The sequence below is a fragment of the Oncorhynchus mykiss genome, chromosome 28, assembly GCF_057628025.1.
Source record: "Oncorhynchus mykiss isolate SJ-2025 chromosome 28, ASM5762802v1, whole genome shotgun sequence".
NCBI lineage: Eukaryota > Metazoa > Chordata > Actinopteri > Salmoniformes > Salmonidae > Oncorhynchus > Oncorhynchus mykiss.
Window position 1 is genome coordinate 23702876 of NC_143049.1, and position 15801 is coordinate 23718676.

Sequence of the window (15801 nt, forward strand, 5' to 3'; positions counted from 1 at the left end):
ACTTTGTGGGCATTTATGTGATTCTAGGATCTCTAAAGCTTCTCATGTGACTTATATTAGAAATAAATAAAGTAGTATACACCCTTTTAGTGATGTGCTGACCAATGAAAGCTACTGTACTGTTTTCTAAGTAATTCATATGTACCTGTATTGAGAGGGGACGTGCCATCAGAGCCTCCCACTGCATAGAGGAAGCCCCCCAGTACAGCCACGGCTACACCCAGGCGCCTGGTGCTCATCGAGGCCACGCGTGTCCATTTGTTCTCCTTGGGGTCATATCTGCAACAGATCATGCATACAGTCAGATTACTCAGAGGAGTCAGCTTTCTGTGATATTTTAGGATGCATGTAAAAATGTTTATTATAATACTTTTAGTATTGCAAGATCATTTGTCTTCACCTCAGCTTGACAGAACACACTGTATAGTCAGTCACCTTTCAACAATGTTGAGACACGATACTCCATCTTGGCCCCCTACTGCGTACAGATACCCTCCCAGGACAGCCACACCCACACTGGTCCTGCACGTGCTGGTGGGAGCCACATCACTACTCCACTGATTGGTCTTGGGGTCATACCTGTTGTGGAGAGTGATTTCAGTACAGTACAGTAAGATAAGGAGGTTAAACAATGGAAGGAAGATAAGCCACTTAATAAGATCTAGCAGGTGTTCCAATATTTCCTATTTAGTGCACTACCTTGACCAGAGCACTATATACAGTAGGGGAAATAGTGCCATTTGGGATGAGACCCTATAAATAAACATTAACGAGGTGGTGACACGTGGACATTGTTTTAGAAACAGGGAAAAAAATGTTAACCTTTCCACACTGTTGAGATATGAGGACCCGTCATGGCCGCCGACAGCATAGAGAAGATCATCAAGGACACTGACCCCCACTCCACAGCGCCTCTTACTCATGGAAGCCACCATGCGCCACTCGTTGGTCTGTGGGTCATATCGCTCCACACTGGAAATGGCATCCCCACTGCACCACCCTCCAACTTCGAATATGAAAGAGGAAATAAAACACTTTGTAGGACTTTGTCTCTTCTAACCCCTAACCGTTGGAATATTTTGTATATTCAATGGACAACATGTTGGCCAAACTAGGCATGACTGTTATTTTGAAAACCTTTTATAAGCAGATGTGATCAGGCACACGTACTGAAAGAATGCTGTAATGTTAAACAGTTCTAAGACACTAACCTGCAAACAGCACTTCTCCACACCGGATGGGCTTCCGGGGCCGTGTTCTTGGCCCTTGCATTAGAGGTCGCTCTTGGGGCAAGAGGAGGTAGTTCTTTGCCTCATCAACCAGGTCTCTGCACTCCTCATCACTTTTGATGAGAGGGTCTGATCCCACCGTTCCCACCAGAAATTTAGGGCTCAGAAGAGGAAGACGAACATGCTGGAGGACCTACAACCAGAAAACATATCCTGAATCAATGACTTACCAGGTGGAATAACACACTTTCGGTTTCACACTGTCGCTAGTCTTATGTCTTACATTTCCTTTTTGAATTAAAACTAAAATGTGTATAAAGTTTGAGTAATGGAAAATAACATTCTATCTCATACTTTGAAATAATCAAGTGTTTACATAGCAGCTATCACCTGTGGCAGCTGTGGCCGGCGCTCCTGAATGCTGTACTTGACCCAGGCCATGACTGCGTTGAAAACCTGCTCTTCACTTCGCACATTCAGTTCATCGCTGGAGATAATGTCTATCAGCTGGTTGGCTGGAAGCAGCATGAACTCCTCACTCTCCATCACCTGAGGGCAAAGTAAGCTAAATTACTTCAGTCATCCTTTCATCAGTTGAAACCTGTTAAAAGCCCACAAAAAAGACAGGGGCTGTGCTCAATAGAATGATGAATGGAAAGGCAGTAAAGTTAAACCGGCAGCAGCATCTAATTGACATTTGAAAATTCTGAAAGATCAACGGCAGTTATTTCCTGAGGATACAAATAACATGGGGATTTAAATTCATAGAAATACTAAACTGGGTGTGTTTTTTTTTGACAATGTAGAAAGGCTGTGGGGCTAAAATTAGACTCTCTCTGGAGTTCACTAACGGGTAACCAGTGTGGATTTTCAAATTAATAGCTAAACTAAGTGACTAACTGATCCTAAAACAAAAAATGTCCTTCTTATAAGCAGAGGTAAGACAAGCAACATTTTCTAAATAATAAAATAAACAGATTCAAGATTGTGCCTCAGAGAGTGAGTGCACAGACTCACATGTATGAAAAAGAGAAACCACCTCACCTCTTGAAAGTTGTGCTGTGTAAACTTGTCAGCTATCCTCAGCAGCTCGCGGCAGGAGTGGGTGTCAGCAAATGCACGGATACCCAGGCAATTGGAGGGGTCCAACTGACGCTTGAGAAACTCACAGCAAGCCTCCTGAATCTCGGCCAGTTGTAACAGACAAGCGGCGGGCAGCAGCGTCTGCACGTTGCCCTCCTCTACAGTAACCTGTGAAGTGTAGGCAAAGTCAATGAGAAGCTCCATGGCCCGCTCGTCAATGTCCCGGATCACAACCTCAGTCTGCCGACTCTCAGCCAGCTCGCCTGTGAACATGGCCCTGAAGTAAGGGCTGCAGGCCGACAGGATCACCCGGTGGGCATATATCTTTTTGGCGCCAACCACCAACACGACATCACACAGTTCCCTGTGCTTGCGTAGCAGATTGATGACCTCTAACGTCTGGCGAGGGTGCTTGTCCGACACATAGGGCATGCGTGCCGGCTGGGGCACACCCTCCGGGAGCTTGTTGGGGTCACCCAGTGTGCAGCGTGCGGTGATGTCCATTCCGGTATTGTCTGGGCGTGCACTTGTACCCCTGCAGAACAGACACATAAAGCCAGAGATCAGGGATAAACATCCACAATCCAACACTGATTTATCATAAAAAACAGCCACCACAAAACCTAATCAAAGTTAATAATTGGTCTTGTTGGTACTGTCAATGTTGGTATTGGTGGGAGCCAGAATCAAAGTTGACATAATAGTCTAATTCCTTAGCTAAACAGACATCAGCTATGTCTGAACTAAGGACAGTTGAGGTCTATATGTGAAAGAAACAAGTACCAAGACAGAAACATCCCCTTTCAACTAGGCTATGACTTACAATGTCTACAGTGCAATCCAAGGCCTCTTCAGCTAGCATCTGTTACCCCCCGAGCAACTGCCTGAGCAATTCTTGTTGCCAAACAGTAATCAACTCTTCCAATTATAGCTCAATTTGCAGTGGCAACAGGAGACTTTCTCTGACCTCCTACACTATGTAAATGGAGCACAAGCTATTACACAGAACAAATGAGGACTGTCTTTCAAATCTAGTTTTACACGAGGTCCAAGGTACATCAATACTTACCGGCTTAAATAAGGTCTTTCTTTGATTCTACATGGATGAATTTGTCAAACCACAAAGACTCAAATTGGCCTTGAAACATGGCGCCACAGCTATTTGGGTATTGATGCAAGTGATACTGGCTACAGGCCTAGCACTCCCAGTTTCACCAACCCCTAGCTGGGTTTCTCATCTCTGTGGAGTTGGGTTGCAACGACTGTCGGCGGCGTGTACCTCTGACTACATGGAGTTGCTGTCAGTTGATAGGAGGAAACAGCCAGTGGTTGCATTTGATGAAAGTTTTATTTAAAAAGTATGGATTTCAGCAAACATTGAAAGGCAAGCAGCTACAGAAGACAAACATAGGGGCACCACAAGGGTTTAAGAAATATATTTTTTATAAGTATCGACTGACAGCGACTTGATGTAGTCGGAGGTTCAGACCAGCCACATTCGTTTCCACTCAACTCCATTGATGTGATGTACATTATTGAGTTGAGAAAAACTTGTCTAACCAGCCCCAAGACACCTCACTGGTTTGGGGTCATTTCCAAATAATCATAGGTGAAGCATCCTACTCCACTTATATAATAGAAGCATACAGAACTCAACCCCCATTCATTTTGATTACATTTTTATACATGTTGATTTGACGATTTCCTGCAAACCTAGCCTACATAATAATAAAAAACAGCCACTCTGAAATTTCTATAATTTGTCATGAAGAATGATTAACTAAGCGAGGACACCATTGTCATTGGATGTCAAAGGATGAGCATTCATTTTCAACTGAATGAGATATAAACATTTACGCCACACAAAAAAAGCTCAAATCATCACATACCTGCGCATTGGCTTTCCGTCCATGCACAGAAAAACAACCTTTGGTCCCACAACTTTTTGCCAACCTTTGTGAATGGAAAAACAAAGGAGGGATCAGTTCCAATTTATTATAAGGAGGGATGTTAGCCCACACAAGCCACTACTACTGTAACATACAGAGGAAAAAACACACTGTGTTTCTCATATTGAGGTCACCATGATATGCAAGTAATGACTAGTTATGACAACTAGCTAGAAAAATGTGTACCCTATTCGAAACGTCTTGGTAGATAGCTGACCAGTTAACAGGCCGATAGGCTAATAGCTAGGTACTGTAGATCCATATGAGATTGAAATCTAACTACTGTAGCTAACAAACTAGCTAGAAAAACAAGCTACTATTAGACAAAGACTCAAACTAAGCTAGGAAATAACTGACGCTTACTAGCTAGCTAATTGTTATATTTAGAGGGCTATGTAGCTAGCAGACTGCATTTAATTCTAAAAATAAATACAAGATATCTCGCTAACATCGAATGTTAGCATTTAGCAAGCTAGCTGGCTACTCTAGCCAACTTTCAGGAAAGCAGCTAACGTTAGCTAGCCGCCTCCTTGCTAGAGCTAACGGTCTGGCTAGGTTAGCTAACCACAAATATTTTCCATGGAGAAATGCTATCGTTACTGGATCAAGAAAAGATGCAGGTCGAAAACAAATACTTACCTTATATTTCCATTCGAACGTCTAGCAAAGTGACAGATCGCCAATATTTAAAAAGCTACATTGCAGAATCACAAGCTACGCTTTCTTTAGACATTCCATAAAATTACAATCGACAGGAAATGTGAATTGTTGTGTATTTCAGCGCAAGGTCCCCCCTCGGAACGATTATTGGCTGGTATTCCACTAGCACATAGTTCCGATGTGCGCATTGCACAGGAAAACACAAGAATGAGTAAATGTTTATGGGGATTATACACTTTCCACGTCTTTTTTGTGTGTATATAACGTTGCACTTTCCACACCAATCAAATGACAAAAATACAATACAGGTAGTCATCGTTTCCTTTCTTTTAAGGATTGGTGTTAGCAGGGAAGGAAAAAGGAGTGACCCTTGTATCCATGGAAACAATACGTGTAATGTATTTATCTAGCAAAAATTACTTTGCCAATGAACCACAGCATACTACGCTATACCAGAACAATGCAGTCAATTGAAGAAAATGCTGTATTTCACTATGCTTTGACTGGAGACATCGAAGGTCTACAAAAACATTTGGAAAACGAGTGCCTTTCTGGCAATGAAGAGCCACCAGAGGATTTGTTTTGGGAAAAGGATGAAATGGGTAGAAATGCACTTTTCATTGCATGTATGCTGGGAAGAAGCACCACCGTGCGGGAACTTTTGAAGCATGGAGCTCATGTTAACGAGTGTACTGCAAGAGGTAGGTGTTCCAAGTTCCAACAATAGAATTGGAACTAGACTACTTGGCACACACACACACACACACACACACACACACACACACACACACACACACACACACTTGTTAAACATCAGAGGATCACATCTCTAGTAATAATACACAATACCATGGTCATTTTGATTTTCAAATACAGGTTATTCCCCACTGCATTGTGCAGCCCTCTGGGGCCAGCTTGAGACAGTGAAAACTTTGGTGGAACTTGGTGCCGACATGCAGGCGAAGAACTTCCGCAGGGAGAGAGCCATGGAAGTTGCCTCCCGTTATTTTAAAATGGATTGTGCAGAATATCTTACTTGGGCAGGTGAGATAGAATGAAAATATGAGAGTCAGGCACTTGTATAAGCTTCTGGATGAGGCCAGTGTGTGTGTGTGTGCGTGTGTGTGTGTGTGTGTGTGAGAGATAGATGAGATATATGAGATGCACTTCCTTTCATAGCATGTGCTGCATGTAAAAACATAATTATTAACATCTTTATTACACTCCAGAGGCCAAGCAGGACTTGCAGTCCTACATAACACATGTGAGAGACACCATTGCTGACCCAGAGAAGGTTCAAGGGAAACTCAACAAGGAGGATAAGGTAACACAATTACATTAACTCAATAAACTATTATACTCCCAGTAGACATCTCCCTCTCTTGTCCTTTTTACAACTTTTTTTTCTCTCTACCTAGATCATATGTACAAACACCTGCTCAGTAAAGTCGGATTGGATCCAGAATGCCAAGAACCCATCTATCCAAGACTTCATTGAGCAGAGGAGACATCTTGAGGACATTATTATCCCCATTCTGTCCAAGCTCACGACTCAACGTGAGTATGACTATCAAATGATTTTGTGCAGGATCGTAATTCAAGTCTATCTCATTTGTTTATTTTCCTTATCTACACAGCACATTATGCATCCTGGATGTGTTATATTGGAAACCTATTCTACCCACTTTGACATTGTGTGGATGTATACTGACTGAATATCTATGACTTGAGAGTGATGCATTTTCATTTCTATTTGCAGCTGAAGTCACAGCTAAAGCAAGCAAAAACTGAAGATAAACAATGTGTCACAATCAAATATGGATAAAAAATGGTTAAACTGACCAAAGTGGAATTTGTTGACCATTGCATGTACTATCAAAATATTTTAAATAATAAAATATCAGAACCACCATAATTTATCATGTGTGCATTGTCTTTGCAAGTTAACAGATGACTGGGTTAATGACTGGGGTTATGATTTTGAGGTGGAATTCTCAACAGACTATACTTACCACAGTGGGGAGACATAGTACACAGTTTGGTGTTGTGAGAAGTCTGAGTGAAAAGACATAAACCAATGGTTTAAATACATAGTTGATATAAGCATGTATAAGACATGCTGAAAGTAGTATGTAATATATTGATGTTATAAATTATAAAACTAGCAATAACATAATTGAGGTATGGTAGTTTAAGTCACTCACTTGAAGACAACTTTGTATATTTTAAATGGTATTCAAATAAGACAATTATATTCAATTCAATTCAATGTATCAAATAGAAAATTAGTTGCTGCACCATTATGTTTTTATTAGTGAAATAGTATATTAAAATGCAGCCTACATCAGACCTATATTTGCAATGTTAATACAATTCAAGTGTGTCCCATTGCTGGAGTCTGTATTTCAAAGATTTCTAATAATTTACAAAAAAATCTGTTCATAATATATGCACATCATAGACGCTTCTAAATAATTGTTCTTACTCTTGTTCATGTGGAATCTGACACAGCAGGGCACACCCCTTTGCCTTGAACCCATGCGTTAAAGATTGGCTCTGTGATCCTCTGCTCTCTCCTGGATCCCAATAATCTTGCGCTGGCATGCGATAGAAGTGGAAATTTGGGTTTGGATAATAAATGTGACCCCCATGGAAGAGGGAAGAGAAACCTAACCTCGTGAGTACCGGTTCCTGTATTCCAGAATGGGCGAATCAGTGACGTCACGGCTGCACAAACTTATTTGGCTACCTACACATTTGCTTGGAATAACAAGGGGATAGTACTAGACGTTCGGGACTTTTTCTGCGCGTGGTCCTGTTGGAGCAGCACTCTACCTCTGATCGCTGGGTAAGGAGGATATGGGAACAAGACCGTTGGCGACAATGTCAACAGTGTAGCTAAAAACTGTTATTGTTACCACTAGACTGCAATACAATGTTGATTGCTAGCCCGCAGTAAGTAGTATGAAAGAAAACATGATGGTAGGGCTTTCGTCTAACTAGCTGGAACGCTAGTTTATACCAAACAATGAAATAGCTAGCGCGAGCTAGTAAACGCGAGAAAACTTAGCCCGGTTAAACTGTAATGTTTTGACATAAAGCTAACTCACCAGCAGTTAAATTAAGTAGCTAACGTCATTGCTTCCTTTTGATGATTAACGTTACGTCGTGGACTTTCCGATTTGGACACAGTTTCTACTTGGAAGTTATTGGAAAGGTGATTCTAGTATGCAGACCGACTTAGTCACAGGCGACGTGGATTCTCTTCATGGTGGACTTCTTTCCTTGGATCCATTGGTGGACCGAATCCTGCGGGATTCTTTATGTCAGCAACAAGGATGGGTGCGCGTATATGGTAAGATGGACAGCCAATTTTCAAAGCTTCTTCTCTAACTGCATTGTGCACTGAGGTGAGAAGTGTTCTGTGCATTTTGACATCTTAAAATACCAACGTTGCCATAATAACATCAGTGTCGTGGTTGGAAAAAATGGCACATGGCTTAAGGGAACAAGCATCTACTTCTCAGTAACCATAGACATAATTTAACCCATATATAATAGAACACCATTGGTTGTCCCTATTGTGCGATTATGTACATTGGCTTTGCTCGATCATGCCAAAATCACAGTTAGTATAATTTGAGTATTTGCCATTGCACTGGTACATATTTGCCACCCAACGGAAGGATATCCAACTTCCTACTTTATTTCATATTTGTTTAAGGTGAGTCATGATGGAGAGATTGAATTACATATTTTTGTCAAGTGACTAGAACACACAAAAGGCTCTTTAGGAATTCCATGTGCATCATATGTCCAAAAAATGAAATATGGCAACATCCAAAGATGAATGAAGGTCATTTCTTCTTCTTGCCATTCTTTCTATTCATATGAAATCATAGCTCTGAGCAGTAGCCTAATATCCAATACTTTGCATGCTTATTTCCAAAGCCCCATCATGGACTACACACAGAACATACAGAAAAAGCTGTTAATTAAACAGTAACACATCTATATTATCAGGGGACAATTCACGCCACTACCACCAGTAGTGGAGGATTTTCAGGCACCTTATTATGTATCTACATGAATAAGTTAGATTCTATTGTTGGGGCTGGATGATGAGCAGTAGGAATTGTGAAGGTGATGGATGTGAGTTTTGACCCTCTGAAAATGACGTTCCTCACTAGTGAACATGTAGCGAATAGGATTGCAGCATTACCGCCACTATGCAATATGGTTGTGACTTGTGATCAGAGGAAGATGAGCGCATAATGTAATTAATTTACTGGCCTGATTAATTGCAATGCTATTTATTGATTACTTGTCTTTACGTCCAGGCAGGGTTTGATCTAAGAATTGCGAGCTACATTTGAACTGATGTACCTTTGTAGCCTACATCCTGTGGTCTTGTTTACATAAACATTTAGCAGACACTCTTATCCAGAGCGACTTACAGTAGTGAGTGGATACATTTTCATTTTTACTGGTTCCCTGTGGAAATCAAACCCACAACCCTGGCATTGCAAATGCAATGCCCTACCAACTGAGCCACACAGGACCAATAGGCAGGGACTGTTGTCATGGTAGCTCACTCACTTTGATGAATAGAAAGGGATGCTCAATAATATTGTGCTTACACAAAATATCCTTTGCTTTCCGCTACTGTATTTTCTTCAATGTTTTTATAGTTTTTTGATAAGCTTGGATTCCATTCTGTATCTTTTTCTGTTGATGTTTACATCCATAAATTATTTTTCACAATTAGTCGAGGCCTGCATTGGCTTTGCATTTCCTTGGTCATGCTATAAGCTACCTAGAGCTACTTTGGGTAATTGAACTGTAATGACATGTATAGACTGGATTGATTTCTAGGGTTTTTCCTGCTTCTCTCTCAAAAATTATTATTGAAGGGTCATTCCACCTCAAAAAGCCCAAGAAAGGGGATTTCGACACCCACCATCTCAGATTGCCCTGATATTGTTTCTGTTGTTAGGAACAGATAACATTAGCATTCCTGCAACATTATTATTATTGTTATTATTATATATTTTTCTCACCTTTATTTTACCAGGTAGGCTAGTTGAGAACAAGTTCTCATTTACAACTGCGACCTGACCAAGATAAGCAAAGCAGTGTGACACAAACAACAACAACACAGAGTTACACATGGAATAAACAAACATACAGTCAATAACACAATATAAAAAGTCTATATACAGTGTGTGCAAATGAGGTAAGATTTTACTGAAATATAATTTGATCTCTGAGAAATTTAGACAATTGATTGCAAATGTACCATTTTAATTGATAGGATTCATGTAATATTCATTAAATATAGTACCAAATATCTGATTTGGACCAAACTTTTTTTTTCTAGCGATGAGTTAGACATGAGGAATCCAAAGAAATTGTCAAAAGCCCCCACATGGATACACCCCACACCAATCCCATCCAACAACGACTATATAGTATCAGTTCTCTCTGACAAGTAGTATGGAGCTGCGGCACGGGAGTATTGTTTCTTCATCCTACATGATGTATTCCCAGTGATTTTTGTGATTTAAAAAAATACAAAAAATCTTCCTGTTCAGATAAAGGAGTCATTGAAGTTAGGTTTATGTCCCACCCTACATCCTGAAATTACCAGGTTCTGACCACTAGATGGTGCTGTTCCAGGTTACAAAAGGACATTTTGTTTTCCTTACCCTGTATTCAGTCTATGGACAAGGTTGACAGAAATCCATGCTTTGGTTTTGTTGTCCACTGTTTCAAATGCTAACTTTCTAGCATTTGTGGCACAAATCTAATGCCAGTCAATGGTACCTATATTAGCATTTTCTCACTTTATGTCCAAATCACCCTAAAGTATAAAACAATTGATTGTGTAACTCAATGATGATTAGGATATGAAGTGTGAAAATGCTAATAAAGGCACCATTGACTTGCATTGGATTTGTGCAACAAATGCAATAAATTGAAGTGGTCAGGTAAACAAACCAAAGCATGGGTTGCTGTCATACTTTGTCCATAAACTGCTTACAGGCTAAGGAAACCAATATGTAGAAAAACATACTACCTAATAGCAGGAACATCGCCATCTAGTGGTTTGAACCGGTTATTATCAGAATGTAGGATGGGACATAAACCTAAAAACTATAATGACTAATTTTCATGTACAGGGGAGAAAAACGTCACCAAATTCACTGAGAATATATTACATAGAATGAAGAAACAATACGCTGATCCATACAATTTGTCAAACATAAAGAACTGTATGCTCATTGGTGTGGGGGGTCCGTGGGTGGCTTTTTGGCATTTTCTTTGCATTCCTCATGTCTTACTTATTGTTAGAAAAAAATTGGTCTAAATCGGATGTTAGTGTAACAGTTTAGCTTCCGTCCCTCTCCTCGCCCCTACCATCGACAACAGCCAGCCTCGAAGCATCGTTACCCATCGCTCCACAAAAGCCGAACAACTACTTCAAGGTCTCAGAGCGAGTGATGTCACCGATTGAAATGCTATTAGCGCGCACCCCGCTAACTAGCTAGCCATTTCACATCAGTTACATTAGGTAGTATATTTATTCATTACTATAAATTAAAATGCCCAATTTGAGTGCAATCAATTAGCTTAATTTCTCAGATAAAATTATATTTAAACAAAATAATGTTGCAGGAATGATAAGATTATCTTTTTCTAATGACAGAAATGATTTTAGAACCATCTGAGATGGTGGGTGTCATGGCTTGTCGTTATGAAATGGAACGACCCTGAAACTTTAAAGGACAGGAGTGATACATTGGAGAACAGAAGCATAATGATGTTGTTGACAGTGTCATGTTAATATGCTGCCTACTTGAAGATTGACTGGAAGAGAGCTTTTTCTTTATGAAAATGGAATATTTTGACCTCAGCACAGTTATGTTTTCAATGGATGTAGTTGTTCTTGAGGGAATCCTGGGAATGTTCTACCAGGCCTATTTTTAGTTTTATTTGTTAATATCCTGGGAAAGAAACTTGATGTTAAGGGGTCAGTTAACAACATGTTCAGTAATCCATGAAAGAAAAAGGCCAAGATAATGTGTCTGATTATGAGAATGATATGATTTTCAGTGGCTAGGATGAGTCAGTGATAACATCAGATACCTCAATGACTCAAACAGCATTGGGTTGTTGTCTGAGAAATTACAGGCTTTAATAATTTTAATCTTGGCTTTAAAACATACTGGTTGATGTTTATTGTCATGAGTCTTGTTCTGGAGGCAGAACTGAGTGATTTTTTTTACCCTCAGGCCAGCAGCAAAGTCAAAATTGGCTATATTGTAAAAATGTATGAAAACAAAAATTAGACTGTCTTAATTTAAGTCGTTAGGGTTAGCAGTGTGGTTAAGGTTAGGTTAAACATCTGAATGTATGACTTTGTGGCTGTGCTAGCTAGTGACCCCTGCAGAGCTACCTCCAGAACAAGATTCATGACCAAAAAACGCTAACCTGCTTGAAAAGTGACATATTTCAAATTGGAAGTCGGGCTGTGATGGTCTTGGAATTTGAGGTAACGGCCAGGCCATTGTACATTGGCCACAAACAACCGGTGGGGGGAGGATTGGCGCAGATCAGACTCAAAAGAAACATGGCTTTTCTCTGCTACTTCACTATTACCATTAGACTGAAATTATGTGGATATAAGCTATGCATCCTATAGGATGAATCATTAAAGGAGCTTGGCTACGTTTCATTTAGTTGTACCCCATTTTTAATAAGAGAGGAAATTGGCACCTGTTGTTATTCCTCACACATATGCTGACTTCATGAGGTAGTCACCTAGAATGCATTTCTAGGTGACTAGAATGTCCATATTATGGCAAGAACAGCTCAAATAAGCAAAGTGAAATGACAGTCCATCATTACTTTAAGACATGACGGTCAATCAATGTGGAACATTTCAAGAACTTTGAAATCGCAAAAACCAGCCAGCGCTATGATGAAACTGGCTCTCATGAGGACTGCCACAGGAAAAGATGGATGGAATATCTACATAGGCGTACAGAGACGTGTTATCAGCAACCATCACTCCTGTGTTCCAATAGCACTTTGTGTTAGCTAATCCAAGTTTATCCTTTTAAAAGGTTAATTGATCATTAGAAAACAATTTTGCAATTATGTTAGCACATCTGAAAAATGTTCTGATTTTAAAGAAGCAATTCTTTAGACTAGTTGAGTATCTGGAGCATCTGGAGCATTTGTGGGTTCGATTACAGCCTCAACAATTAGTTAGCATTGTTTTAGTTTACAATGGAGCCCCTAGTTCCACTCATTATACCTCTATCTCCTTTGTCCCACCTCCCACGCATGCATGCGGTGACCTCACCCATTATAACCAGCTTATCCAAGAGATACAATCTCTCTTATCATCAGTCAGTGCCTGGGCTTACCTCCGCGGTACCCGCACCCCACCACACCCCTGTCTGCACATTATGCCCTGAATCTATTCTACCATGCCCAGAAATCTGCTCCTTTTATTCTTTGTCCCCAAAGCAACCAGTTTTGATAGACTTTAGCTGTACCCCCATCCTACTCCTCCTCTGTTCCTCGGGTGATGTGGAGGTAAACCCAGGCCCTGCGTGTCCCCAGGCACCCTCATTTGTTGACTTCTGTGATTGGAAAAACCTTGATTTCATGCATGTCAACATCAGAAGCCTCCTCCCTAAGTTTGTTTTACTCACTGCTTTAGCACACTCCGCCAACCCTGATGTTCTTGCCGTGTCTGAATCCTGGCTTAGGAATGCCACCAAAAATTCTGAGATTTCCATACCCAGCTACAACATTTTCCGTCAAGATAGAACTGCCAAAGGGGGAGGAGTATGACATAACTTTGCAGGCTTTACTTTCCAGGTCTATACCCAAACAGTTTGAACTTCTAACTTAAAAAATTCACCTCTCCAGAAATAAGTCTCTCACTGTTGCCGCCTGCTATCGACCCCCCCCCCCCCTCCCCGCTCCCAGCTGTGCCCTGGACACCATTTGTGAATTGATCGCCCCCCCCCCCCCCCCCCATCTAGCTTCAGAGTTCGTTCTGTTAGGAGACCTAAACTGGGATATGCTTAACACCCCGGCAGTCCTACAATCTAAGCTTGATGCCCTCAATCTCACACAAATCATCAAGGAACCCACCAGGTACAACCCTAAATCTGTAAACATGGGCACCCTCACAGACATTATCCTGACCAACTTGCCGTCCAAATACACATACGCTGTTTTCAATCAGGATCTCAGCGATCACTGCCTCATTGCCTGTATCCACTATGGGTCCGCGGTCAAATTACCATCCCTCTACACTGTCAAACGCTCCCTATAACACTTCTGCGAGCAGGCCTTTCTAATCGACCTGGCCCGGGTATCCTGGAAGGATATTGACCTCATCCCGTCGGTCGAGGATGCCTGGTCATTCTTTAAAAGTAATTTCCTCACCATCTTAGATAAGCATGCCCCGTTCAAAAAATGCAGAACTAAGAACAGATATAGCCCTTGGTTCACTCCAGACCTCACTTCCCTTGACCACCACAAAAACATCCTGTGGCGGACTGGAATAGCATCGAATAGTCCCCACGATATGCAACTGTTCAGCGAAGTCCGGAACCAATACACGCAGTCAGTCAGGAAAGCAAAGGCTAGCTTTTTCAAGCAGAAATTCGCATCCTGTAGCTCTAACTCCAAAAAGTTTTGGGACACTGTAAATTCCATGGAGAATAAGAGCACCTCCTCCCAGCTGCCCACTGCACTGAGGGTAGGTAACACGGTCACCACTGATAAATCCATGATGATCGAAAATGTCAATAAGCATTTCTCAACGGCTGGCCAAAGCCTTCCTCCTGGCTACTCCAACCCCGGCCAACAGCTCTGCCTCCCCGGCAGCTACTCGCCCAAGCCTCCCCAGCTTCTCCTTCACCCAAATCCAGACAGCAGATGTTCTGAAAGAGCAAATCAGCTGGGCTAGACAATCTGGACCCTCTCTTTCTAAAACTATCTTCCGCCATTGTTGCAACCCCTATTACCAGCCTGTTCAACCTCTCTTTCATATCGTCCGAGATCCCTAAAGATTGGAAAGCTGCCGCTGTCATCCCCCTCTTCAAAGGGTGTGACACCCTAGACCCAAACTGTTACAGACCTATATCCACCCTGCCCTGCCCTACCTATCTAAAGTCTTCGAAAGCCAAGTTAATAAACAGATCACTGACCATTTCAAATCCCACCGCACCTTCTCCGCTGTGCAATCTGATTTTTGAGCTGGTCACAGGTGCACCTCAGCCAAGTTCAAGGTACTAAACGATATCATAACCGCCATCGATAAAAGACAGTACAGGGCAGCCGTCTTCATCTACCTGACCAAGGCTTTCAACTCTGTCAGTCACCGTATTCTTATCGGCAGACTCGATAGCCTTGGTTTTTCTAATGACTGCCTCGCCTGGTTCAGCAACTACTTTTCCGATAGAGTTCAGTGTGTCAAATCGGAGGGCATGTTGTCCGGACCTCTGGCTGTCTCTATGGGGGTACCACAGGGTTCAATTCTCGGGCCGACTCTTTTCTCTGTATATATCAATGATGTCGCTCTTGCTGCGGGCGATTCCCTGATCCACCTCTACGCAGACGACACCATTCTGTATACATCTGGCCCTTCCTTGGACACTGTGCTAACTAACCTCCAAATGCCATACAACACTCCTTCCGTGGCCTCCAACTGCTCTTAAACGCTAGTAAAGCCAAATGCATGCTTTTCAACCGTTCGCTGCCCGCACCCACCCGCCCGACTAGCAACATCACCCTGGACGGTTCCAACCTAGAATATGTGGACAACTATAAATACCTAGGTGTCTGGCTAG

The 15801-nt window shown here is 41.6% G+C and overlaps 3 protein-coding genes across 10 annotated transcripts in view; 2 read left to right on the forward strand and 1 right to left on the reverse strand.

The window, feature by feature from the left end:
- LOC110508750 (kelch-like family member 20) overlaps window positions 1-5130 on the reverse strand; it is an 8659-nt gene extending 3529 nt beyond the window's left edge. The window contains exons 1-8 of the mRNA XM_021589528.3: window positions 4901-5130; window positions 4202-4265; window positions 2274-2847; window positions 1620-1778; window positions 1212-1422; window positions 823-1006; window positions 436-579; window positions 146-279 (exon numbers count right to left, since the gene is read on the reverse strand). Of these exons, the coding sequence (XP_021445203.1) occupies window positions 146-279; window positions 436-579; window positions 823-1006; window positions 1212-1422; window positions 1620-1778; window positions 2274-2847; window positions 4202-4224 (1429 nt within the window). The 5' untranslated portion in view covers window positions 4225-4265; window positions 4901-5130. The remainder of the gene's footprint in view (window positions 1-145; window positions 280-435; window positions 580-822; window positions 1007-1211; window positions 1423-1619; window positions 1779-2273; window positions 2848-4201; window positions 4266-4900) is intronic.
- ankrd45 (ankyrin repeat domain 45) lies at window positions 5067-6836 on the forward strand. The gene is made up of 5 exons (XM_021589531.3): window positions 5067-5622; window positions 5798-5965; window positions 6151-6245; window positions 6340-6478; window positions 6681-6836. Exons 1-5 carry the CDS (start codon window positions 5349-5351, stop codon window positions 6710-6712), a joined length of 708 nt encoding a protein of 235 aa, XP_021445206.3. The 5' UTR covers window positions 5067-5348; the 3' UTR covers window positions 6713-6836.
- A 597-nt stretch (window positions 6837-7433) lies between these two features.
- rasal2 (RAS protein activator like 2) overlaps window positions 7434-15801 on the forward strand; it is an 83499-nt gene continuing 75131 nt past the window's right edge. For 4 of the 8 annotated variants that reach the window (XM_021589521.3, XM_090226114.1, XM_090226112.1 and 1 more), the window contains exon 1: window positions 7434-8276. In XM_021589521.3, the coding sequence (XP_021445196.1) occupies window positions 8150-8276 (127 nt within the window). In that variant the 5' untranslated portion in view covers window positions 7434-8149. The remainder of the gene's footprint in view (window positions 8277-15801) is intronic. The other 4 variants (XM_021589522.3, XM_090226111.1, XM_090226113.1 and 1 more) reach the window with 4 other exon arrangements.